Source organism: Ornithodoros turicata, chromosome 5 (assembly GCF_037126465.1).
Source record: "Ornithodoros turicata isolate Travis chromosome 5, ASM3712646v1, whole genome shotgun sequence".
NCBI classification, from domain to species: Eukaryota; Metazoa; Arthropoda; class Arachnida; order Ixodida; family Argasidae; genus Ornithodoros; species Ornithodoros turicata.
In genome coordinates, this window is record NC_088205.1 from 16727956 (window position 1) to 16754121 (window position 26166).

The 26166-nt window shown below is 47.5% G+C and overlaps 1 protein-coding gene across 2 annotated transcripts in view; it reads left to right on the forward strand.

The window, feature by feature from the left end:
* LOC135394115 (cell adhesion molecule DSCAM-like) overlaps positions 1–26166 on the forward strand; it is a 166958-nt gene that overhangs the window by 48688 nt on the left and 92104 nt on the right. For both annotated transcript variants that reach the window (XM_064624632.1, XM_064624633.1), the window contains 3 exons: positions 333–494; positions 21529–21678; positions 24745–24862. In XM_064624632.1, coding sequence (XP_064480702.1) covers positions 333–494; positions 21529–21678; positions 24745–24862 — 430 coding nt within the window. The remainder of the gene's footprint in view (positions 1–332; positions 495–21528; positions 21679–24744; positions 24863–26166) is intronic.

The following is a 26166-nucleotide window of genomic DNA, read 5'->3' on the forward strand; positions in this document are numbered from 1 at the left end:
GCTTGGGCGGGGAAACCTAGAAATTCTTCGGGCTCGGGCCGAGCACGGTAGAGGCATGAAGCCGTCGGGCCGGGCCAGAGCGGGTAAATCAAAGGAAGATCAGGATCGGGCCTAAGAATACGGGCCCGTACAGTGCTCTAATTCCGACTGAAAAAGGCGGTGTTCGAAAAAAGCAATATATCGATTGCACGGTTCTCCAGAATAGCCAGTGTACCACCACCGCTTTCAATGTGCTACCTATATTTACATTCCAATGGGAACAATGACACAACAATTAATATATAGGACACAAGTCAATCAATGCTACAATTAATCCATTGCCTCTATTGCAGTGCTGGATGAACGAGTTTTGGTGCGCGTGGTGGACGACATAGCGGTTCGCGGCAACACGGCTGTTCTGCGTTGCAATGTTCACCAGTCCCAAGCACCTTACACGGCCTTCGACGGTTGGATACGAGACGACGGGTTCACGATCTCAAGACCTTCCTACAATGGTATGTACCACCCGCTTCATTAAAGTACCTTCACTGATGAACATAATAGTGGCATCCTGTATAAAGTGTCAGTCTGGCGATGCAGCCTATTAAAAAGTAATTGATCAAGTAGTGTACAAGGTAAAAGTATAAAAAATTGGAGGGACGATTACGTAATTGTAACGCGATTTTCAGCGTCAGCTGTGTATGAATCAATCTTCGATTGTTGTTTTATTGCAATGGCTATCACACACTATAGAGACTGTAGAGGAGATGGTCTTCCTCTACACAAGTCCTGGCCTGCGGTGATGGGAGCAGATGGAATGTTCCAGCGGGCAGATGTTCGTGACCTCAAGGGGCCCCGTCGTGCGAAAACATAACGCCGTCGTCGTCGTCTGTGGCGGCCTATCAGCTGCTGCTACAGACGACGACGACAACGTGTCAGCCATTCTACCATTCTATCGGCATCGTCCTAGCGTGAGGTCACGCTCTCCCAGCGAGTAGATGTTCGTGGCCTCACGCTAGGAAGATGCCGGTAGAACTGTGGTGAACTAGCACAACTGACTAGCTGGCACGTCGTTGTTGTCGTCGTATTTAGCAGCCGCTGACAGATCGCCACAGACGGCGACCACGATATCTTTTCGCATGACGGGTCACGTGACCCCCGTCCGTTTTCTGCAGATGATCACGCGATCTCGGGTGGGTCTGCCCTTAGCAGCTGGCGCTGTAAAACCGGTATGGTAGGCATGCGCTTTGTGGCTCGACGGGGTGTAAAGGAAGCAAGCGATCGGAGGAATACAAGACCATCGAGAAGAAACGATCTCCTGACGTGCTGCTGTCAGTCAAAGAAGATGGTGACAACATCTTTCAGCTCCAGGGTTACTTCAGTGCGGCGTAACTGGAGAGGTGGAGAGAGAGCAACCACAGCCCCATGTTGTCTCTGAATCATTTACCAGGTTTAAGGAAGTTCTTGATCGTGTTGTTGAACGCCGGAATTCCATGTCGAAAGGCTCTTCAGTGTTGTGGGGACATCTTTGGACTCAAACGTGTGAAGATTACTGATAAAAACTTCGAAAAACACTTGTTGAAAGGCAACTCGTTCATATGATACTTCGTATTCTTAAGAATTCGCTGAACGAGTAGCATTTCATCATCTGAATTGCACGGAATTGTTAAGTTAAGAATGCCGTGCGCGTTTGAAAATAAAGCACAGTTTGGTTGTGCAACTACTGTTGCCGGGGCGGATCCACGGGGGCCTGGGCCCCGCCCCCCCGAGACATACCTCTACCCCCCATTCCGGCAGAATTTCCTGCCGCACGCTCCGTTTTCCGCACACGTCGCACGGTGGCGTTCCTCTACAGCTTGCTAAGCTTCGCAACATGTAGATCATAAATAAAGCTCTTGTGTGAAATGAAAGCGCAGCAGCTCACAGTCTTTCATGGCGACCCCCCCCCCCCCCCCGTCTTCTCTCTTTTTTTAGTGGGGGCCCCCCGAGGATCTTCCTTGGATCCGCCCCTGTACTGTTGTTCGTTCTAGTTTGTACGCAGAGTAACTGTGAAGGGGCTTAACTGATTTACTTAACCTTAACTGCTAGTTACTTTCTGAAAGCAGTAACTGTGGCTGCAACTAAGTTACTTTTAGACGGCAACCGTCCCATGACTGAGGTGTATAAAACAAGTGCGCGCCAAGCAAAGTTCCACACAGAGCTGCCCTGGAATGGGCTCAAGTTGCATCGTCTAGTTCAGGTGGTGAGGCAGAGGGACTTTACATACTCGTCCTCCCTCACTCATCTCGGCGACGGAGAAAACCTTACCGACGACGGCGTTAGCCTATAGAGTCGTTTCGCGACGGTAGAAGAGGCCCGCCGACGATGGCATACGTTTCCTTTACTCCAACCGCGATACAAAGGAAAACAACCTCTCAGTCGTTGCAGACGGCGACGTGCTGGTTTCGGAAGCCGACGACAATTACGTCGCTTACAAGACTTATGAGGTCCTCACAGACGCAAAGAACAAGGTGGCCAAGATGAACAACAAGGACATGGGGTGTCCCGGCAGTCACTGACCTCGTCTTGGGCCATCCCTGTATGATCACCGCCAACGTTGGCGGTGATCATACAGGGATGGCCCAAGGCGCGGCAGGTGGCTTAGTCAATGGCAGCATGGCCGTGCTCAGATACATCGAAACGAACGAGGATTACAAGGAGCAGAGGCTGTGGGTACAGTTCCCCTCCGGGGCTGCCGGTGTCACGGCCAGGTCTATGATGGCACCCGTTAGGTCCTTCTACCCTGACATTCGAGCCTCGTGGGTGCATCGGCACGTGTAGCATCGCAATCACTCTCTATAAGCGCGCCGAAGTCTCGTGCAAGAGGAATCATTTCCCCGTTGTTCAGGCGAGCGCCATTACCACACAAAAGTCTCAAGAGACCGCCTATGGGGAAATCGTTTACGGCTACAACAAGAAACGCCCATTGGGCCTCGTCTACGTCGTCCTTTCCATAGCCACAACTATCAAGGGGCTGTACCTAAGCGTCACCGACGATATCTTCAAATTCTAGAAACGAGGAGGGACCCACGGACTGGTCCCTCAAAGACGAGATGCACACACTAGGCAACCAGAAGGTACCTACTGCCCTCGAGATTTCCAAGAGTATGGTGCTGCGGGCCAGGGAGAACGACAACGTAGTCATAGGGGCCCTAACGTGCAGAGCCTCAATGCACACGTTTCCGACATAGCGGCTGACCAGGTAGTGGCCAACTGCAACGTCCTCGCGCTCTCAGAGACCTGGACCAGCCTACCGCGAGATATGGAATGCTTCCGATGCGTTTCCCATACCAAGAGAAAAGACAACCGAAGTGCCAGTGTAGCCATCTACTCGAGAAATAACGAACTATCTTAGCGATCAAGACGGGCACTCTGAAGGTCGACAAGATCCAAAATGCCCTAGCCGCTGCAGACGAAGTTGGTGACGTATTCGTCGTTGAAGTGGCCTACACGGATGCCCCCAGCCTCATCATGTTGGTATACATTACACCGAGGTACCCTCAAAACAAGATGAAGAAGTCCCTTCTAGGCAAGCCCTTCGATTACTCTCCTAACACCACCTTCGCAGAAAACTTGAAGGAACGCAACATGATCATAATTGTCATGAGACACTTCAACACGGACATTAAGAAGGCTCAGAACAACTGACAAGGAGGTGACCCGAGACAAGGAAAAAAATACAGCATGGTTACCACTCGTGTAATGCGAAATTCAGCGTCAGCTGTGCGTGGTGATATGAGGCAGGGTGAATGTGTGTAGACAAATTTATTTGAGCGTGATGAGTATTGATTTGTTGTCGCTGAAATGATTGGCGAGGTGGGTTGTTTCCTGAACGAAGGAGCTGTTCTGGAACACCAAGTCTATGCATGAGCCATTTCTAGTTGTAGGTTGGCGGATGTCGGTGCACAGCGTATGGTCCAGTTGTTCGGACATATCACTTAGGGAAGTGGTGTTCTTGACCAGTGAAACATCCACGTTGAAGTTTGTGACGACGAGAAGCTGGTGCGTGCGATAAGGCGCGAGTACATACGGGATAAAGTCGCGGATGCGTTTCGGCGCGGCGCGAGCCGAGAAGTAGCACACAGCCACCACTAGCCCTGTGGGAAGCTGCACGGCACAGCTGGCGCTATAAAACTGGCGTACTTTGGTTTTTATCTCACTTTCCATCAATAGCGGTTGTAAAATGGCGGGATTCTCGTCCTTATTCCCAGCGCTGAGCGCACATGCGAGTTTGGTTCGGACACAAGAGTTCTGCGCGGACATGCGAATGCCGACGGTGCTGACGCGATCTCGGGAAGGTCTCCACTATACAGCTGACGCTGTAAAATTAACAGACAACAATCTCGGGTCACCTCCTTCTCATTATGAATCAGCTTGCCTGCGCCCTTTCACTGTTACCAGAACAACTGGCTTGCGGACTTTATCAAGCAAGTCTTTGATTTCCGTCTGGCCAGTGACGACAAAATTCCCACAGCGCGTACGGGAAATGTTATAGATTGTGTATTCGTCAGGACCTAGACAAGCTGCGCAGAGGCGATGATACTAAAAGTGGCCAAAACATTGCTGAAAAAGATCTAAGGGGGCACTAAGTAAGCAAGACCACGACCCCCGGGACGACCCGTGTGTATCCCATACGTTCACGCCATAGCCCATAATATATAAAAAAAAAACGTCGCAAGTAGACATGGTATTCCCGTTGTCATGTCGGCGCCCATCAAGTTTAATTCCCTGTGCGCCAAGGTCAACCGTCCGAAGAAAAAAACAAGTGTGTGCCATCCAGCATAGAAGCCCACATGTAGAATGCCAGCAACGTGTGGTCTACCAAGTCCCACTGCAGTGCGGACGCGTTTATATAGGCCAAACTGGAATATGTATTAATGTTACACTTCAGGAACATAGTGCATCCATTAAGAGAAGACCATCCGGACACCTCGCTTTGCACTGCCGTGACTGTGGGTGCAAACCAGACCTCACGCGAACACACGTGCTATCAGTACACAATGAGCAGCTTACGAGGGAGATAGTAGAAGCCTTTTTGGTTGCTAGAGGCGAGGATGATCAATGCGTAAGTGCTTCTTCACTACACCGCTCCCCCGCGGAGATAAGTTATCTCGCGAACACATTGCAGTTCAATCCGACGATGTCAGTTTTTTAGGAACAGGCTTCTCCCCCCTCCTCCCCCCCTTTTTTTTTCATGTTTCATAAACATGTTTCGATTACTAAAGACTGTCACTTGCGAGTGAGCAGTCGTCCTGTCTTCGTTCTTTGTCCGCGTCCCTGTGCTGCTTAATCATGATGAATGTACACCAAGTACCCCGCCTCCACACACTCGCTCATAGACAAGCTACTGGCCAATTACGTCAGCTAGTTCTGTCCCCAAAGACCTGTACGGTCCATCGTCGGAGAATGCTCGCGATGATCTCGTAAATGCTATCGCATTTCAATGAACGTCTACACAGCAATTTCTGCTGCATTTTTTTACCCATCCCGTATCTTGCTATTTCATTCCGCCAAAGTAAAAAGAAACAGAAAGGGACCAACGTAATACCGTCCAACTCAGACAAAGATAAATACAGCGACACATCCACAAACATTCTTAGCGCCGAAGGTGAAACCTTGCACAACCAGTTGACACGCAGTCCACTAGTCTAACCGTGGAGTCGACAAAGCAGCTTCCTTCGTTTCGAACTTTTTCTTCTTTTTTTGAACACTTTTCGATCATTAGCTGGGAGGATATTAAGTGACCACTATTACCTAATTCGCGGTGCGCGGTCGAGGCAACACTTCTATACTTTTTTTCTCTCTCTCTCTCTCTCTCTCTCGATCGCGCTTGCTGCTTTTTGTAGTTCACTGTCATACTCGCCCACCCTTTTTAGACTATGTTAAAGGGCTGCCCGCTCTAATTAAGCACACGCACACACAAAAAAAAAATAATAACGATCATCGAGCGGTAGTTTGGAGAGCAGGTGTGCGCAACGATCCAGCCTATTTCTTGCAGACGAGACAGAGGCCGGATACCGAATATATCCCCGAGTCTAGCATTTTTTTCTCAGACTGTAATCAGGGTTGAAAACGTAAGGAAACCTTATTGAAAATTCCCCGCCTGCGAGATCTGGCAATTAGCTTCGTGAACGGATCGCTCGGCAAAGAGATGTTCACGAAGGCTTACAGTCAGTTAGGCAAGGTAATTCATATGTTTAATAATGATAGCGACGAATATAGTTCTCGGAGCGTAGTTTTCGATCAGCTTATGGTTGTCTGTGTTCGGCTGAGCCGATGGTAATGCTGTTGAGATTAGCCTTGTCTGGGGTCCTGGAAAGACAGAGCTCAGTAACGATGCTCACGAGCGACGCCACAGCGGTGAAGTCGCGCATTAATTTTACCCGCCTCATGGTTATTCTTTAATGTCCGCTGATATCTGGGCACACGACACACCGCATTCAACGCCTCATAACCACCAACCCGCTGGATCCTCGGCCGGGTTCGATCCCGCTACCTCGAAATAGATGGCTACGTTTACATAATACCGGTATGTCGACTGAGAGTGCCAGTAGACTAATTTCGAAGACATCTTGCATGACAGTCGGAGGACACCGAAGAGCGCGCAAGAGTTCGGCGGACCTACTCCACTCAAACCAACAACTTTCAAACTTTAATTTTGAAACTTATTCATTGCATTTATACTTCTCCTTCGCAACGCGTGAGAGTTCTAGTTTTTCACATCATTTCTACAGCCTTTCGGCTCGCTGGGAATTTTGAAACCTACTCAGGACACGCGCCCATTAGTAATTTGCTGTCGCTGTGTTCCCAGTGCTGGCTAAATCTTCTGATCAACAACGGCAAGCCGGTTCGTCACCACCACCACCACCACCACTTCAATCTTCTGATCCGGCTTACATGTGGATGTTCGACCGCCTTTGAACTACTTCACTCTAGCGGCTCACTTCCGCTGTTTCGGCTTACATGAACAGAACAGATAAACTTCTTTGCCCCAGTCGGCTAGTAAGCCAACACGTTAGGAACTGACAGTGAAGTTGGTTAGGAAGTCACTCCCCACTGAGGTACTGTCCCGCAAACTAAGAGGGGAAACGCCCCATGACATCAGCAGTCAACATCAAGACAATGACTCAACCAAGAATCGTCGAATTTAGTAGTTCCACAATAATACATTTACACTTCCCTGCATCATGTAGAAAATTTGCAATACAAACGCTGTGTGCGTTTGCCATAGCCAACATTAAATACTCTCTTTGAAAAATGTGCGACAATCTCGCAACCGGGGTGGTAACGACTTTATTCCCGGCATGCACCACTAGGCAAGCAATGAGCCTTGACGCTGTTTGTGGCGCGGAATCCCACCGGGTTTCGCAGCAACCGATGGGAACTCGCTAGGGGTCCGAAATGTAGGGATGTTATTTACATGGAGTGAACACAGAATAACGAGGCCATTGGTAGTGGCAAGATTCTGCATTTTAGTTTGTAAATGAGTTGTTGTCAATAAAATAAACTAGTCTGAAAAGAAAAACCTGGTCCTGAGCGTAGTATTGTGAAGTGTTTTATCTGTTCGTATCTCTCTCTCTCTAGTTAAGGCCCATTTCACACTAACGTGACGTTTTTCGCGTCCGTGAAATGCGACCGTTTTTTTTTTTTTCTCTCGTTGATAATCTGTGCGCTCACCGCGTTCGAGACTTGTGCCTGTTCTTTCACTTTTTACGGGTTCCACTCGGGTTTATGTATAGGTCATACAGACTACCGTATCTCCTCGCAGGTGGCGCCTTCGCGACGATAAATTTCCCCAATGCCCTATTCAGCCCGATTTTCCCGGAACAAACGAGTTTTTAAATCGGTGCCTTTTCATACTACAGAAGAGTTTCTCCTCTGTGTGGTATCGAAACTTGTAGCGCGTAGAAAACTGGGTATAGCGTTTCTCAAGGCTGCTATTCACACTGTCCAAGCCCCTGTGCCCGCTCCGTGAAAATCATTGCATGTCCGTTTCTTGCCCGTGTTTCTCGGGTGCCACACCCCCCATTTGATACATCTTTTGTCGCTCCCGCTCCTCAACGATTTCAGGACATTTGAGTTTTGTTCCCTCTCTGTTTCAAGTACGCATTGCTATTGCTCCGTTAGCGGTCATATCTTGAATATTATATAAACAATATTTTTGTTGATATTTTGACATGTATTTTTATGCATACATACAAGTTACATTTTTACCTCTGTGTTGACAAAAGACTGCACTTAAAAACGCTCCCTGTTCGCCACATTTCTTGTCGTAACCCATTTGTCACAGTCACGCGTAGAAACTTAGTGAAACTTTCGAGGGCGATGGGGGTATATATATCCTTTTGCAGAGAGATAACTCACCGACAGCGGTTTCGGTATTTCGAATACAGACAGTTCCAAATGATAATACACAATACGTCTGTTAGCATATAGCTTACAATGGAGGGATGGCTCACCTACACCCTTTGTTATTCCAAACGAGCTATTTGCATACCAAATGTTTGTTTATGTTTATGTTTGTTAGCGTATCAACCACCGTCGTAGGTGTTCGACCTGAAACAGCAGAAACTGGTGTCTCGGCTATCTTCGGCTATCTCTATCTCGCTGTCCTTAAGGCTCGTCTACGTCAAGGAACACTCTCTTTCCCGCCTTTATTTATCTCTTATTTTTATCAGTATCACGATGCACACGGACGGGGAATTCGGTTGTGTGAAATGGAGCACCTACACGGCTAGCAGAGTGCGTGAAAAACGGGCCAGAATAGGACACGCCGAGAGTTTCTCGGCACGGACACACGGTCCGGGAACTAACGTGCATGTGTGCGGAAAACCGCCATCGTTGTAGCCACACACCCGGGGCGCGACGGGATAGTCAGGAATCCAGCACGTCAAAAGGCACGGTTCAGCTGCCATATTTCTTCGAAAGTCTTCTCCCGGGTTTCGGCTCCGACAAATATATGTTACAGGAAGGAAACTCGGAGACCCGCTGTCATGAATATGGTCCCACTTTATTCCAGAGGGGCGGAACCAAGATGCCTGAACGAAGGTACATCCCCGAGTGGCGGGCTCGCGATTCCTCCTTCTCTTTCAGTACTCGCGTGGGCAGAAACGTCCTCGTCGATTCCCAACATGTGTGGATAGCACCATACACTTTAATGGGTCCCTTAACGGACGAGAAAAACGTTACTGTGAAATATAACCCACAAGAAGACGGTGTTCTTGCATTCTGATATAATACCGTACCATGTTTTTGTAATGCCATAATTACACGTCCCTTCTAGAAGTCATCCCCATATCATTGTCATCATGTATTTCTCTCTCTCCTTCTCGAAAACTGCATATATCGCTCGCGCAACATGCAAGCACATGCCTGGAGTTGGAGTCGGACGGACTAAAAATAATACGGAGAAAGCACATGCCTGTTACTTCACACGCGTCTAAAATATTGTTTCAACCATTCCGATATCGCAAGGTTACCCCCCTTTCTGTTATCGCAAGAGCGTGTGCCCAGTTCGTCTCTCCTGTCTTTTATTCTAGAGTCAGTCCCTCGGATTTCGATACCACCGATGCTTAGCAAGCAGCAGCCTTAGGTCTTAGCAAATGACGCTTTAAAACAACGTCATAGAAGTCTCTGGCCTTTAGGTCGCACACTTAGATGTCTCTTCCAGTTGGACATTTACTTTTTCTGAGAGTGAACCTTACAAGCTGTCTAGGCTCTGGGGCGATGGTTTCGTTGTAACTTAATTCTGTGCGACGGCGAAGGCTTTCTTCGGGGTTATGAAGGAATCTTTTAGCTTGCCCAAGGAGCAACAACAACTACTTTATTTTGGCTTTGGAGAGTGGGGAGGTTCATCGCCACAGGCGATACTCTACCCCATTGCTGGTGGGAATGTGGGGAATAAAATAACGAGCCCCTTCACAATAACGATCGAAGTCCGATGGTGTCCAGAAATGTCAGAAGAGCTGTGAGCGCAGAGCGTTGCTGGGCTGGATTAGGCCAGGGAGCAAGTAATTTCGATAGGGAGAAGGGGCGAGAGTCCAGCTGACGAAGAGACTCGGAGAGTGTGGTTCGGGAAGGTTGGTAGTGGGAGCAATTAAGAAGAATATGCTCCAGATCCTCAAGAACACCATAGTGGCAGCAGGTGGGAGAGTCAACTTGTCTCAAGCGGTAACGCCACTGAGCTGTAAAGGCCGCATCGAGGCGCACTCGGTGGATTAATGCAGCATCTTGACGAGAGGTGTTTCGTGGCATGCGGAAAGCAAGCGTTGGATCAACTCTGCTCGACATAGAGGGGGGAAGAATGTCGGTTGTCCATTGGCGGTAAGCCAGGGGTGTCACTAGGTGTCGGAGAATTGAACAGCGGTCTCCTCTCAGCAGAACAATACTGGTCCGTTTCCGATACGAGAGTGCTGCTTTTGCGGCGCTGTCGGCCTGCTCGTTCCACACGACACCACAATGGGCTGGTACCCACTTGAGAACTAGCCTGTGGCCTGCTGCGTAGATAGTGTGGTAAGCCATTAACACATCTGTGACTAGGGGTGCGTATGGGCCTCGTATGCCGGAATTTTCAATTGCTTGAAGTGCAGATTTGGAGTATGTGAAGACTGCCCATTCCCGCGGTGTAAAGTCAGCGATGTGTTGTAGAAAGAAAAGGATGGCATAGAGTTCCGCAGCTGTGGAGGAGGTTGGATGTGAAAGGCGTCTTCCGTGCACTACGCCTTCGGATGGTATGACGAATGCTGAGGCCGACTTGTTGTTTCGGGATGCGCCATCGGTATATGCTGCCGTAAACGTAGAAAAGTTCTCGTCTACCAGAGCACGAAAATGGGCTCGGAGGACTTGAGGGGGGACCTGACCTCTTCTTTCCAGAAGGTATGGAAGGCGTACAAAAGTGCGCGGTACCGGTAGAGACCAGGGGGCTTCAGGCGGTATAGCGTCTTTAGTTATGAAGCCAGTGAGAGTCTGGCGTGTCCTCTGCGCTACTCGATAGAAGTCGCTTTCAGGGCGGTATCGGATTTTCCTGAGGAGCGGGTGGCGGGGAATGTGAGCACGCAAACGGAGGAAGTGCCGAGCCGTTTCACGTTCACGGAGAACCTCAATCGGGAGCTCACCAGCTTCAGCCAGTACTTGCCGTGTTTCAGCCATCCTTGGAATTCCGAGGCATCGACGAAGGCTTCGAGAAAACGGGGACCGAAGTGTATTTAATGAAGTTGTTGGTATCCTGTGCAGAATGGGAAGGCTCTAAAGCACAGTCGCCCTCACCAATGCCGCGTGAACCGTGAGCAGGGAACGCTGATCACAGCCCCATCCTGCGCCAGAAAGATGTTGAATTGCGGGGAGCCATCGCTGCACTTTAGTTTCAAGGTGTTTAATGTGCTTACTTTAATTATTATCTTTTCTTTTTATTTATTTATTATTATTTCTTATTTCTGGAATAGCAAGCCGACGTCCCGTTTGGCTGACCTTTCCCCGTTTTTTTTTCTTTTGTCTAATAAATATATCCCCCCCCTCCCCCAGCGCGAGTTCGAGTGGATTACCACGCCAAGGAAGCGGTGGAAGCGTACCGGCTCAAGCTTCTTTGTACCAAGCCAAAGAGGGAAATTGGCCATAGCTTTGCGCGTGTAAGGGAGCTCGACACACTTTTCGGGTGAAAGGTCCATCCCATGGTGCGTGAGGTACGTATGGATATTATTTAAAGCGAGCTGCAGGCGGCGCTGTGTGGCTGGGCGTGATTTTCCTGCAGTCCAAAGGGCGACGTCATCTGCATACACGGAAAACGACACTTTACAAGGAATTACTAATTGTAGACCGGCCATCACCACGTTAAAGAGTGTCGGGCTGAGAATGCTTCCTTGCAGGACTCCTTGTGGAACAGGATGCTGAGGGCTTTGGCCTTGGGACGTACGGACAGCGACAGTTCGGTCCGTAAGGAAGTCTTGGAGCAAGATGAAGAGCCGACCGGATACCCCAAACGAGCGCAAGGCGTGCAGCACACAAATGTGCGAGACGGTATCATATGCGCGCTTGATGTCGAGGAAAACCGATAGGACGATACGTCCCAACGAAAAATACTATGTAGTTTCTTGGAAGGGAGTTGCCTCAGGACAGAAGCCGCCGATATTTCGAACAGAGACTGTTCTTCTTCTGGGCACCGTCCTCATCATTGGCATGGTATTTAAAGGGTTAGGTGTGACGTGTTTAAAGGTTCATGCGAATTGTGGGTCAACAGCCCGGAGGGAAGAAAGGTCCGTACGGGTTTTTACGGCGGGAGTGAATGGCTGCTTTGTTAGAGTGTGGAGGGGATTATGTGAACGTAGTGATCTAGGCTACAGACCGGTTGCAGAAAAATGGAAGGTTCACGAACACGTGGACGAAACGGGACAACAGGCAACGTGTTCGTGAACCTTCCATTTTTCTGCAACCGGTCTGTAGCCTAGATCACTACGTTCACATACGATCTCAGGTCAAGGAACGTACGATAGGCTGCAATATGGGACAGGATAGACGGTGACGACATCAAACTAACTCGAAAATGAGCGCACAGTGAGCGGTTTGAACTCGGTGACTTCACCTACGAGGGTGGTTCAATAAATAACCTCAAAACATTAATTGAAATTCCGAACACCATTTCACACTTGGTATTCTTGCTACGGGTGGTAGTGCTGGTCCTCTGCTCTGTATGTTTTCTTTTGCCACCTCCACGGAGCACGTGCAAGCACGCGACAACTGATTCAAAATGGCTGTCCCGCTTCCTGTTTGCACCAGAGAGGAGCTCCCTATGAGCGCTGTGTGAAACCCATTGACGTCCACCGTCGCATGAAGGCACAGTATGGAAATGCCTGCATATTACTGCAGCAGGTGCATCAATGCACGCGTCAGTTCGCTGGAGGCAACACGATTGTGTTCGCCACGACCTCGTTGCTCACGTAGTGTTGTTCCGGCTGAAGCTATCGAAGCCCCTTTTGCAAGCTTGGATCATCAGGGCAAAATTGTTGAACAAATAGGGGACAAACAGTGAACAACGAAACATTCTCTTCTCCTAGCAGCATATTTCAAACCCAGTCCTGAAAGTCCTGCAAACGTCCTAGAAACGTCCTGGCTCGCAAAGACTGTACTGCTCCAACATGACGACGCCCGGTCGCACACGTCACGTATGACTATACTTAAACCATCCTGTACCTTCGATTTGAGTGTCTTCCACATGTGCTATATTCGCCTGATATCCGGCGATCTCAAGGATGGTCTTGGCGTCCGTAAGGTTGGTTCCGATGAAGACGTTGAGCGAGTAGTGCATGAAGGGCCGCGCACCTGACCCGAAAACTTCTCCGCTGGAATCACAGGCGGTCTCCAAACGACGGCACACCTGCTTTGAAAAGTAAAAGCAGGGGGACTTCGTACAAAAATGGCACATTGTTCACAATGTGACACAACATTCATTTTTATTGTTCGTCCATAAAAGGTGAGTTGCAGAACCACCCTCGTATATTTGAATGGTACAAACACCTCGCACCGAGTGCTTTCTCGCTCCCCTGGTTTTCATCGCCAATTATCTTCTCTCGTACTGCAGGGGTAAAACAGTAACTTCTCCCAATTGAGTCTTCCTTAAGTCCTGAAAACGAAATTCATCCTCGGCCCTTAAAACACCAATTGCCTTATCCTTGAAACGTGAACACTATAGACCCTTTTCGCTGACCTCATTCCGTCCGCCATACTTTTGTTTTCGCACGCGCTCGCACCACAGTTAAAGCTGGTAGCGTGCACGCGCCATGCACAAAAGTATGGCTGCCACAAGCAGGGGGAAAGGCTATGCCGTCTGCGACAGTGACGTCAGATGAAAAGAGTCTATAGGATGACACGTCGCAAATACGTAGGCAGTTCTGCCACGAAAATAGAGTAGGTACGACTCAAACAAAAGAAGAAGAAAAAAAGCTCATAATTGTTACGTAAATTTTCGAGAACTCATACTCGTCGTCACATTTTCCGAAAGCACATCTCTAATGTTCTCTCTGAATTATTAGATACATCTCTGGCATGCTATTCCAACTTAAGACCGTCAACGTCCTTTTCATTCACACCTCGAGCGACCCATTTGCATTTTAAGCGATTCATTTCGGGTAGCAACGAGCACAAGTCAAAATGGACGCCTCACGCTACAAAGACGTAATGCGACCACCTCTACTCCACATTTTTTCCTTTTTTTTTTTGTGTGTGTGTGTGTGTATCATCTAACGGCGACGCGCGTGACTTCAAAGACTACCCCGATGTAATTTGAAACTCTGGTGACATATCGCAAACAAGTTTGGCGCGTACGTCTACGCGTACGCCGAAGGCATCCAGTTGCAGCCGAAAAGTGACGCATCGATCTGCAATGCTGCTCAGCGAACTCCAATTATGTAAATCGTACGCGGGCATAACTGGCGAAAATTAGCTGCGAGCGAACGGATTTGAAGGCTGCAACAGCCGGGCTTTTTGCAAAGCGCGAGAGACGCAGACGTATTGCCCGAAGGTCGCATAATCCCGCGTTTTGCTGGATGGATTGAAAAAAGCTCTCTCTCTCTCTCTTTTTTTTTTTTTTGCCTTATTCAATTTTTTATCTGAAAAAAGTGAAATAAGTATCAGTCTGACAATGTGCACGGTGACGATGGTAAGGGATATTTTCCGCTGTCCGGAGACTACGTCGACAAAGTTTGGGATGGTAATAAGGAGTTTTTAGAATACGGGAGCGCAATTTTAGCGTAACCATAGACGGATGAGCGCAGTGCGGACGCAAATGAAAGCAAGAGAGGTTTCGATTAGGGACTCCTCACCCTAACCCACAAAGCGAGCACCTTGCGCTTGCAGCAGTTGGTTGGTTGGTAAAAAAAAAAGAAAACTGTGGAGATGTTCTTGCTTGCAGCAGTAATGTGTATGCAATTCATTGCATTCCAAAAATTCAAAGTTTAGGGCCCGAAATATTGTCATTCAATGTATGTTACACAATGTGTTTCTCTTTACTTCACTTCCGGCACTTTTCCGTAAAATCTCGCGCTGCGCGGGGGCTACTTATGCCGAACAGAAGTTTGAAGCAATGGCACACCAAGGAACGTCTTCCTACAGAAAGACAGCGTAAGAGAAAGACACAGACTACACGCTGTTCAAGTTACAGAGCTTCCACTTACGGCACTCGGTCAATTCGAAAATGGCTAGGCTTTAAGTGAATAATACTTGTAGACACGTTCTCTGTGAGAGGGGCGGTGATGGGTGCTAATGACTATGCTTATGAGATAACGGATTTTTCGTCACTACGTAAAAAGAAAACATTGAACATATAGAAGAACATTGTGTCCCAGGACAGTTGCCCATAGCCTGTGGCAACTAGAAACCAACAACCATTTACTCTATGGGTGCCGCACAGCAAGAATTTTTTTGCGACTTGTTCGGCGGCACACCGACATTTCCTGACCCATGACCTTCGATCACCGGTGGTCAGGTCACCGACGCAGTGTTGTTGTCACAGCCTGCAGCGCGTATATACTGTGGACGGCGCGCTGTCAGACTGTGGCCGACGGTTGCGCGTAACTTCAGGTTTCAGGTTTTCAGGTTTTATTTACTCTTTCTGAGTTTCAATGAATTACAAATGGGACTGTGAGGGTGTGCCCTGTATAACAGTCCCAGCAGTAAATACACAGACATACATGAATATAACAAGCCTTGTGGGAAAGAAAGAAAGAAAAACAAAGACATTGACAAACAATTGACAAAAATGCATTGACAAGGAAAGTGAAACATTATGGTGCAACCTGTAGTAAGCAAAGAGCATTACCGACATAGATAAAACAATTGCATAAGTCATATAAAGGGTGTCTTATGCCAAGAAAGAAACGAGGAGAGCATTACTAAATCATGCAGCTTTCGTGTCCCACTACCATTGTGATAGATATAGACGGGAATATCTCTTAAATTGAAAAAAGGAAGACAGGGTTCTGATATGCAACGGTAGGGAATTCCCAGAGTTCGAGGTAACTCGTTACTGTAACGTGACGTCATCGCCTTCACGCGAAGGAACATGCTTCCATATCGTCTTTCTGTGGTTGGACAGCAGCTCCAGTACTCCACCTCATGTAAGTTCTTGGGTGTAACGCTGGACTCCCGACTCTCGTGGAGAAGACATATAGCGGGCCTAGAGGCGAAACTCTCCAAAGGGATCGCCCTAATGCGACACATTGCTGGCCTTAGGTGGGGCTGCGATGCGCGATCTCTTTTGGCCATTCATCGAGCCTTGGTGCGTGGTCCGCTCCTATACAGCCTTCCAGTATTACACGGGATTTCGCCATCCTCCGAGTCCAAGCTTCAGTTTCTTTTGGCACGTAGCCTTCGTGTGTGCCTGGGCGTGCCAAGAACAACGGATACGTGTTTAGTCATGGCAGAAGCGAGAGAGACTCCGCTTGCTATCCAGCGCTTTAATGAGACGAGCCGTCACTATCTCCATTTGTTGGCTCATCACCGGCAGCACCCTTTACTGCTGAAGCTTTCCCGTCGCAGGAATAACAAGTTCAGGTCCTGCATTCAACAGCTAAAGTCTCACCTGCCACGTTTTCAAGTTGAACCCCAGGCGGGTTCAACTCCACCTTGGACCCTCCCTCTGCCATCTGCTTCACTATCCGTTCCCGGGCTGCAGAGAAAGGATGATGTCGCTGCAGGTGTGTCCAAGGCGCTCACACTGGATATGATGAGCGAGCTGTATGCAGGCTTTACTCCTGTTTTTACGGATGGCTCGTCCACAAAATCCAGCTCTGCATGCGCCTATATTATTCCGTCCGAAGACATAACTGGTGTCTTCCGTCTCTCGCATCTGACGTCGTCAACATGTGCTGAGCTACATGCTTTGCTCTTTGCCATGCGCAAGATCCTGCAGTGTTCAGCTCTGCCATGGGTCTTCTACACAGACTCGAAAGCTGCTATCCAATGCCTCGCAACAATGGGACATTCGAGGTCCTCTCATGTCCATTGTTGCTGACGTGCTTGAAACTTACAAGGAGCTGCTGGACCTGGGCCACTGCATAGTATTACAGTGGGTACCTGGTCATGTCGGCGTACCCGGCAATGAAGAGGCCGACCGGGCGGCCCTGCGGGGTCATCATATAGCTTCAGCCCACTCTATCATCTTGCCCAAAGGTGATCGTCAGGCCCTCGTCCGTGCTCTCTCTGCAGACAAGACAAGATCACAGTGGCTGCATGACATTACACCCTACTCTCTGCTCCACGCAGTGGATCCTTCTCTTTCACTGTCGCTTCTTCATCGCCTTCCGCGACACTACGCATGCCTGCTTCACCGCATGCGGCTGAATGTTGCATTTACACCCGTTATGAGGCAGCGTCTTGGCTGTGCGCCCTCGGACCTTTGTGCAGCATGCAGTGTGCGTGCAGACCTGCACCACCTACTTATGGACTGCCCGGCCTACCAGCGGGAGCGTGCGATCTTGCAGCACGAACTGCATGCGATCGATCATCGCCCATTTACCATAGGCAAGGTGCTGGGCCCATGGTCCAGTCCAGCTCATACACGCCAAGGTCTGCGTCACCTTTGGGACTTCTTGTCATCAACAGACCTCTCCACCCTGCTTTGATTACCGGACCCTTATCATATCCATCGTCATCTCCCATCGCGTACAAGTGGCACTGGGGCAGCGCCCAGCCTGCTGGCCGGCATCAGCCCCATCTCATCATCGTATCTCTATTTGTGTGTGTGTGTGTGTGTTACTGTAACTAAGTTCCTTTTTTTTTTGGTAACTTGTACTTTTGCGCCGTGGTAACTTCCAGAGGAACTCGTTTCTTTTTCAGGTAACTTTGCCAAAGTAAGCTAAGTTCCAAGTTACTTTTAATTCGCGTTTCACTCACGTCAACATATTTTCTTGCTTTCTCTCCGGTTCCTTCATGGCATTATTTTGCCATAAAACGTGATATCCAATCAATGACAGTATTGTTAAATTACCTTGAGCGGGAACGGCGTTGCATCCACAAGAATGCCCCAAGTTAGCCCCGAAAAGATAGGCCAGAGAGACTCGGTCTAAAAAAACTACTTGGAGCTTTAATCCTACGTGTCACACAACTCACCAAGCGAGTATAAGAAAAGAAAGTGAAGAAGTCATTCGATGTCACGTGGTTCATGATATCGCTTCAACGTCGTCGTCCAATCATAGTCCTTTTTAAACATATTTACACAGTATTTTATTCAGGAAGCAAGAACCGCTGCCATTGAAATGAAGCATTGTGCGCCCACACGGAACAAGATGCAAAAAGTTCAAATAGACCTCTACTAGAGAAACGTCATCATGGCGTTGGTAGGCAGACTGAAACCGAAACAAATCTGTAGGAGAGGGCTGGGTTCCACGAACGGGCACTTGTTCGCTGCCTCCCATTGAAAGAAAAGTAGGACCGAAGGTCGCGACCCTTTCAGGGACCGTCGTAATACCCTCAAGACCGTGGCTTTCGGGCTCGACCTTGTTCACCTCTAGCTTCGACCGTAGTTCAACTCTACCAAACTTGTGGCACTTTCCAACACTATGACGTCATTTGCTTACAAACAGGGAGAGGTCTATTGTCGGACATAAACGAAAGCGATCTAAGGGTGTTGCACTCCTCCGCAGGCAACTCAAGTTCTAACTCAACTAAAAACAATTAAAAACCCCCAGTGCTGGGGAGGACGAGGACGGAGAATAAAAATGACAAGGACAAGGGTTTTTAATGGTTTTTAATTGAAACATGTACCAACCAGCCCAAAGAGTCACATGCGCTAATTCAACTGCTCATGCGCGCTGCACCTGCGTAATGCCATTTTGTGTCCGAAGTAACTTGGAAGTAACTCGTTCTTTTTTTAAGTAACTCAGTAACTGCGAGTTAGATTTCAGGCTGAAGAACTTCGTTATTAACTTAGTTTACATTTTTCACACGGTAACTTAACTCGTAACGAGTTCTTTTTGACGGGTAACTTCTCAATCTATGGGAATTCCATACCTTGGAACCAAAGAAAGACATTGAAAATATTCCATAATTTGTACGTGAAGGAGGAAGTTGAAGCATGTCACACTGATGACGTATGTTGTACAATGTATGAACACGATTGAGAGAGATCAAGTGGTCCGTGATAGCCCCATGGATCAACTTGTACATAAAAAGTGCGATTTTATGCTTAACAATAGAATAAATATCTTGTACTGACACTGAAAGGCAAACGCTATTGATTGGCAAGGGGGTATGAACAACATTATCCTCAGGGCCCTCCTTTGGGAGTGTAAAATAGGAAGAAGGCTGGAGGGATAGGTCAGCCCATAGACCTCCAGAGCGTACGAAATATTGGAGTGGACTAGAACATGGTAAACCATTAGAAGCGCCTGGATAGAAAAGAAATTGTCCTAACTTAGAAAGTGCGAACAAAGCGGAGGTGATTTTGAGTCGAACAAACTTAACATGATCATCCCATGCTAGGTTTTCATGTAAAATAACGCCGAGAAATTTGACTGAAGACACTCTGCTGAGAGGGTGGCCTGCGAAGTCTAGCTTTTCCTGGTCTAGGTCCAAATATTTTTGTCGGGGGAGAAATATTACGTATGTAGTCTTGTCAGCATTTGGAACCAGTTTGTTGTCAGAAAGCCAGATGGGGAACCGACGTAAAGATGGAGAACCGACGTAAAAGATGGAGAACCGACGTAAACATCGTAAACTTCGTCAACATCCTGCAGCGGGACTTGTTTGCGTTGGGACAGATCACCTTCGAGAGACTGTGGCAACATCCCTGTGTTCGTGTCGTTGATGGATGTGTCATCGTGGCAGGCGCTCCTCCCTCACTGTACATATTGTACCTTATAAGGTGTTTGGTTGGAAAATCGCCGAATGTTGCGTTACTATGCTGTATATACGTACTGTATATTGTACCTTTCTTGATGTACCTGATGATGATGATTGTACCTTGGGTTGATGTCTTGCTGTTGTACATAGTGTACCCTCCTGTTGTTATTTTTGTTGTAAATAAGAGGCTGAATGTTTTGCTGTTGTGTTCCGCTGGCGGAGAGGTTCCATGCCCTGAACTGTATATAGACTCATTCGTATTGGCTTGTGTTTTTCGCAGTTGTTGGTTTTGCTGTAAATATTTGGGTGAACGTTTTGCCGTTGTACTTCGCCGGCGGAGAGATTACATGTCCTGACCTGTACAGTCTTATTCGTACTGGTTTTGTGTGCTCATTGTCACCCTTGCTTGCATATTAATACAACGTTATATTAAATTTTCCTCTAACAAAAACAAAAGTTTATACAAGTGGACATAGAAAATCCTGCGAAAATACCAGACCCCCCCATCTCCGTGTATGAAAGACGGAGCACCACACAGCCTGAGATGAGGGGGAGCTGCCCATTGCCTCTACCTTCCGGTACCGCCTGAAACACACCTTTACTTTCTCTTGCTCATCTCTTCGTCTACCCACCACATCACCCTTTCCGTCATGCACGACTTTCAACAACACATCCTGCTACACCTACAGCTTCCAGCTACCGCCACTACAGTCTCACTTAAGAGCGAAAGCAAAAACTGCAAAACAAAATCTACGCTCTCAAAGTCAGGCCTGTCAAATTACGCTCCGTCTGCTTTGAAATCACGCCAGGTCCGATCATTGTCACGCGGACAACCAGTTCTTCTTCACGGCATCTCTAATCTCGACCAATCAGTCACGTATAGAGCCCGAGTTCACCTCCACAAAACTGCGGTCGTTACTGACATCCTACATTGTATTGAAAAAGCTCTAACGGGCATCATATACAGGAACGCTTAGCGCTTTCAGAGTTAATTGCGCGCGCTTCGACTGCCGAACTTCGCATGTCGAGTGAGACATTTTTTCGACCATGTTCCCTATTTCTGGGATGAATATCCACGACACACGTAGTCCGAGCTGCACAGCCCCCCAGCGTAGTTAATAGAGTGGCGATTTTGTACGCATTCATGTCCGCTCTGAAACGTCGTTGCCATGCAAAGGGGACAGTGACACGTTCGGCAATTTGGGTGTGGCCGGTCATTTCACGAGCTGGACGGGTGGTGTCTTTCACGTTTTACATAATGGGCGGTGTGAATGTGCTAAAAGGTGCTGTCGAATGGTGTGAGAAGACGTGACGAGTCGGTTTAAATGGTAGCCTGCGATGTAAGTGCTTGGGAAAAATGACGGAAACTGAAAACACAATTAAAGCTAATGTAAGTAAGGTAACCAAAGACTGGGTCGAGCTACTAAACCTAAAATAGAAAAGCTACTGAAGCTTTCAACGTAATGTATTAAATGTAAGTGTAATGGTAACATACCTGACTGGCAATAAGAGAGGTGGTGGGTTCGATTCCATGCAAGACAGGGGCTCACTATACGCCCCCTTGCTTGTACTTCTAATACAATCCAATCCTCCAAGCTGTTACTAACGCGAAGCACGACCGAACCCACCAGAACATACGGGGAACTTAAAAGGTTAAAGTGCGCTGAAATCTTTGTTGCGCAGATGAACGGTACACGGTACTCCATACGGGAGAGTTGCTGGTTCACCGGACAAACATGGCGGACACAGAGAGGACGTACAGGTGCCGAGTACGGCATACGTTGTCTGGAGATGCAGCGACGAGTAGCAACACTGCAAGGGCTATCGTCACCGGTAAGCAGCCCCCTTTTTACGGTTTCGTTGTGGCGTCCCGCCGAAGCGTGACTCTATGCAGACTTTGTGAATTATGGTGGCTCTGAATAAATGGAGTTTTCAGCAACACACATAAGGCATGTTCGCAAAAGTGTGCAATGTGGGTTTCTTGATTGGGTGGGGTGGGGGGGGTATGTTTATTATAAAAGAAGAAGGGAAAGGTTAGCCTGCGCCACGGCGGCTTGCTATTCCCAGCAAAGAAAAAAAGCGATTAAAGAAGAAAAAAAAAGGATTCGTAGATCGGTAGATACCTTCAACGCAGCCTCTTTTGAATCAGTACTATATAGGACTGATCTACCACACAGCAAAATAATCGTTCTTTGAGAGTTCTTCCCGGTGAAAGAACCTTTCTCTGGACATTTCGTACCTTCAAGAACGAAAAGGTCGCTAGGGCGTCCTGATCTCCTCGTAACCTATTTTTAAAAAAAACCTTTTAAGGGAGACAGTTACAGACAAGCTGGAGAACTGTAAAAAGGTTCCTTTTCGAACGGTTCTTTTTTTGTGTGCTGACACAGAATAATGGACACATACAGCACTGATTTTATTGCCAACAACTGACTTTAGTGGCACACATGTGCCCTCATTTTTAGCCTCCCCCCCCCCCCCCTTTGCTCCTCCTTTCTGATTAGAGTATCTGTTCCTTCTTCTTTTTAAGTGTTGAGAGAGGCCAGCCAATACGTGGCTTGCTACTCTTTAAAAAATTCACAAAAAAAAATCAGACACAGGGATGCGCAGGGATGATGCGCGGAAGCACACATCTTATCGCATAACAATTACTCTATGTTGTGCAAAGAATATATTGAAACTGTGCTTATACCATTTGCATCTAAACTTATATATCTCTTAAACAGTAGCGCTCCTCTTCCCCAGCAAACCATTATCCTTCTAAAACAGGGCTCCGATCAGTTCATAGTCCTATGTGTTAGCTAAGTTTGCTGTATCCACTCTGTTCTTTATGTCTAGTACGTACATACAGTGGGACGATGTTTTTCTCGGTTATCTCTGAAACCTCGGAGATGTACCGAATAAAAATATGCAACACCATAAGCCTCACAGTCCTACACAGTTCAGTGTCATAGCCGTTCAGCAACCTCACACTGTCTCTTCAACTCAGTATTTTCCGCTTGCACGCCCTAGCGACTAAAGCTCCACCTGATCAAACGTTCCGACAAATTCAAAACCAGCTCTTTCAAAACCAGAAACAACGACGCCCCCCGCAAACTCCCACTCAGCAAACGGTCGCATCAAATCGATACGATTCGTCATCCGTCTGCAGAATGGTGACGTTCAAACCGCAATTACCGAGTTTCTTACATCAGCAGGACGCGCATGCCAATCAAGAGCGCACGTTTCAGACTCAATATGAGCAGCAATAATCGATGGAGACCGCTCTTCCACCTCAGGCATACTACGGACGAGGAAGAATACAGTGGATGCTCTAAAATTGAGCACGGCGTCGGCTTGCCAGCGAAAATCGATCGTAAACTGAGAGGTCGTTTTGTAACGAGGTTGGTTTAGAAGGGTAAATTGGAAACGACGGCAGAGAGTGGGAAGAAGAAAGACACGGAATGATGGCGTACATTTGTTATGAGTATGAAATTAAAGGAGAAAACTTAGTCTCTTTACTCTTTCTTCTCTCTCAAAATGGGGTGAGATTATACTGAAGGGAAAATTGCGTTGAAGTAGCATGCAGTGTCTCGAATTAACCGTGCTTCGTCCGCTCCTTCATGACAGTTGCAAAAAGGTTCGGGATACGTCATTTGTTAACCTCGAGGCAGAACGTTATTCGTTGAGTTTTCTTTGGGAACGTGGACGTTTTTCAATGCCTCGCGAGCAAAGAAATGAAAACATGGTTGTGGCTTCAGTTTTGCTTAGTCTTTCATTGTTTCAAATAGCTATAGTGTATATGTATCAAATGCATATAAAATATGCTTATAAAGGTACACGTAGATAAATAAATAAGAAAAAAGAGAATACATGGTTGGGGAAAACTGATAAGCGCATACAGAAGACGGACACGGACGAGTCAACGATATCTTGCGCTGTCTCGTCCGTGTGTGTCTCCTGAGTGCACTCTTCGATTTTTCAACTATTTGACACCAAGTCTCACAAATTTCCATTGTTCCAGAAAATACATCGCTATGTGAAATAATTTTATTAGCTATGACGTACCTTATTATGAGGGGCAATAGTTTCGGGGGGTGGGGGGTTTTCGTTATTTTTTAATTGCAAGGCATGTATGTACATGTGCATAAGACCGTGAAATGGTACTCTGACGGTCTAAAAGAGCAAGGAAAGCTGGGCGATACAGGTTATTACGTGTTAATGGTTAGAGGTTAATAGATTAATACGTGACGGTATAGTATGCTTTCTAGTATGGTCTCGGTAGTTGGCTGGCTGGGTCAATGGCTTCGCAACCATGTTGCACAGAACACAAGTGTCCGGAGTGCGTCCTTCAATTGTTTTGTAGCTAGTTTAGGAGTCATGTGCAACTGCACGTCAACCGCAATACAGAGTATACATTCGAGCGTAACTGAAATAAACCATTTCATTGAAGCAGAGGTGCAGAATAGGACAGCTTTTGGCTGCATGAGTTCCGCCAATGTACGCATAGTTAGGACGTTCTACGGCCACAATCACATAGCTATGTGACGTAACAGTGACGGAACATAAACGCTTTACGATTTGTTTAATCTGTATTCTTTAATGATAGTGTTAGTATATCAATAACTTGTTAAGAACGTTTAGAACAACAGCTTGTCTTGCTGCAATTGACTAATACTTTCAAAGTTCAGCGTTCAGGCCATTGAGTGACTTTTTCCGAACTTCATGTTGGAAATATGTTGATATTGTCAATTCACAAAACCCCTGTCTGGGCTAACTGGACTCGAAATTTCGGCCAGTGTCGCTAGGGAATCCACTGAGCAAGAATAACGGGAGCCCAACTCTTTTAGTTCTGAGAACGTGTTTTGAGCATATACACTTTTCTCTCCTGTCTTTAATACTGTTCAGCCTTGCTTTTGACAGATATGTCCGAGAACGTCCCACCCCGAATGACCTACTCTGTGCCCAAGATCGATGTGGGAGTAGGCAGGCACGTGGAATTACCCTGCGTCGCCACAGCATTTCCACCAGCAAACGTCACGTATGTTCCTTCTTACTCTGATCTTCCTAGTGGAGTGATAAAGTAATTTTGCTAATGTAGTGTATGCTCGCGAACTATTCTAAAGATAATATGAGGGTAAAGTATACTTACGGTTATGGGTTGGTCTGAGATGTTCACGAAGATTTGTCACCGTTGCAACGCAACTTTGAAAAAGTTGCTCGCGTGGGTAGTTCTAGTAACAGCATAGTAAGACTATGCAGGATTCGCCCTCACAGCCCAGTTTCTACTGTACATAAAACTGTGCATTTGAAAACAAACGAACCTGAGTACGCTAAGGTCGATGTGCGTCCAGCTAAATCATCCTCGATCAACCTCCTTGGCCACGTGACACATAAAAGGTCGCTGTCGTCTGCGAACGGGCGCAGACGATTTTGGAAACAGAAAACCAGCGATTACAAATGGATTTCTGTGCGTCTAGGGTCCGTTTGTTTCTGCGTCGTAACCAACTTCTAAAACGGTGATTCTAATTGGACGGCCCGCTAACAATACCTCACTTCGTGCAGCGAGCAGGCCTCCTTTATTCCAGATCCCAAATTTGTCGTTCTCTTTCCCTACCCGTTTATTACGCCATTTTACCTCCCTCCTGCGTAGACCCTGCCTCAATGTGGCTTTCACCCTACAATTAAAATGTATGATCAGATGCTGTGACAAAAGCCTCTGCTCCACCTGCGGTGTCATGGCGAACGCCCAGCACATTCTTATGAAATGTGCACTCCACGGCCCGCAAAGGCGGATACTCTGTGTTGAGCTCGATCGTATCAGCAAGAGACTACTAAACTTAGCTGCACTCATTGGCTCTTATAAAGATCCTGTGCTCCATCGTCGGGATCTTCACCTGTTCATGGAATTCTTGCCGTGCTCTAGATTGTTCCAGACAATTTAGTTTGTTCTCGTGTTTTCATCTTTCCCTCATCGTCTTCATATAATGTTCCACTTGCAATTGGGTAGGGTATCGCACTGGCGCGGTGAAACACCCCATTTCATCGTTAGCATCTATTGTTGTTATTCCAGATGACGAAGGCACAGCGCGGCGTGTTAACTTTTTGTTTTCTAGACGCTGCGGGTGGCGATGAATTATGCACGGTACACAGTAAAATGTATCATGGTCTGATGTAGACAGCTTTCCGAATTCTTTGTGCGCATGCGTGCAATGCTTAGAGCCTTGTACGCGCAGAGAGCGTCCTATGTGCGGTCCATAGGTGCCCTTTAGGTGGTTCATAGGCGGTTCATAGGTCGTCCGTAGGTGTCCTGATGTCCTTTACGGAGATGATTTACGCGGCACA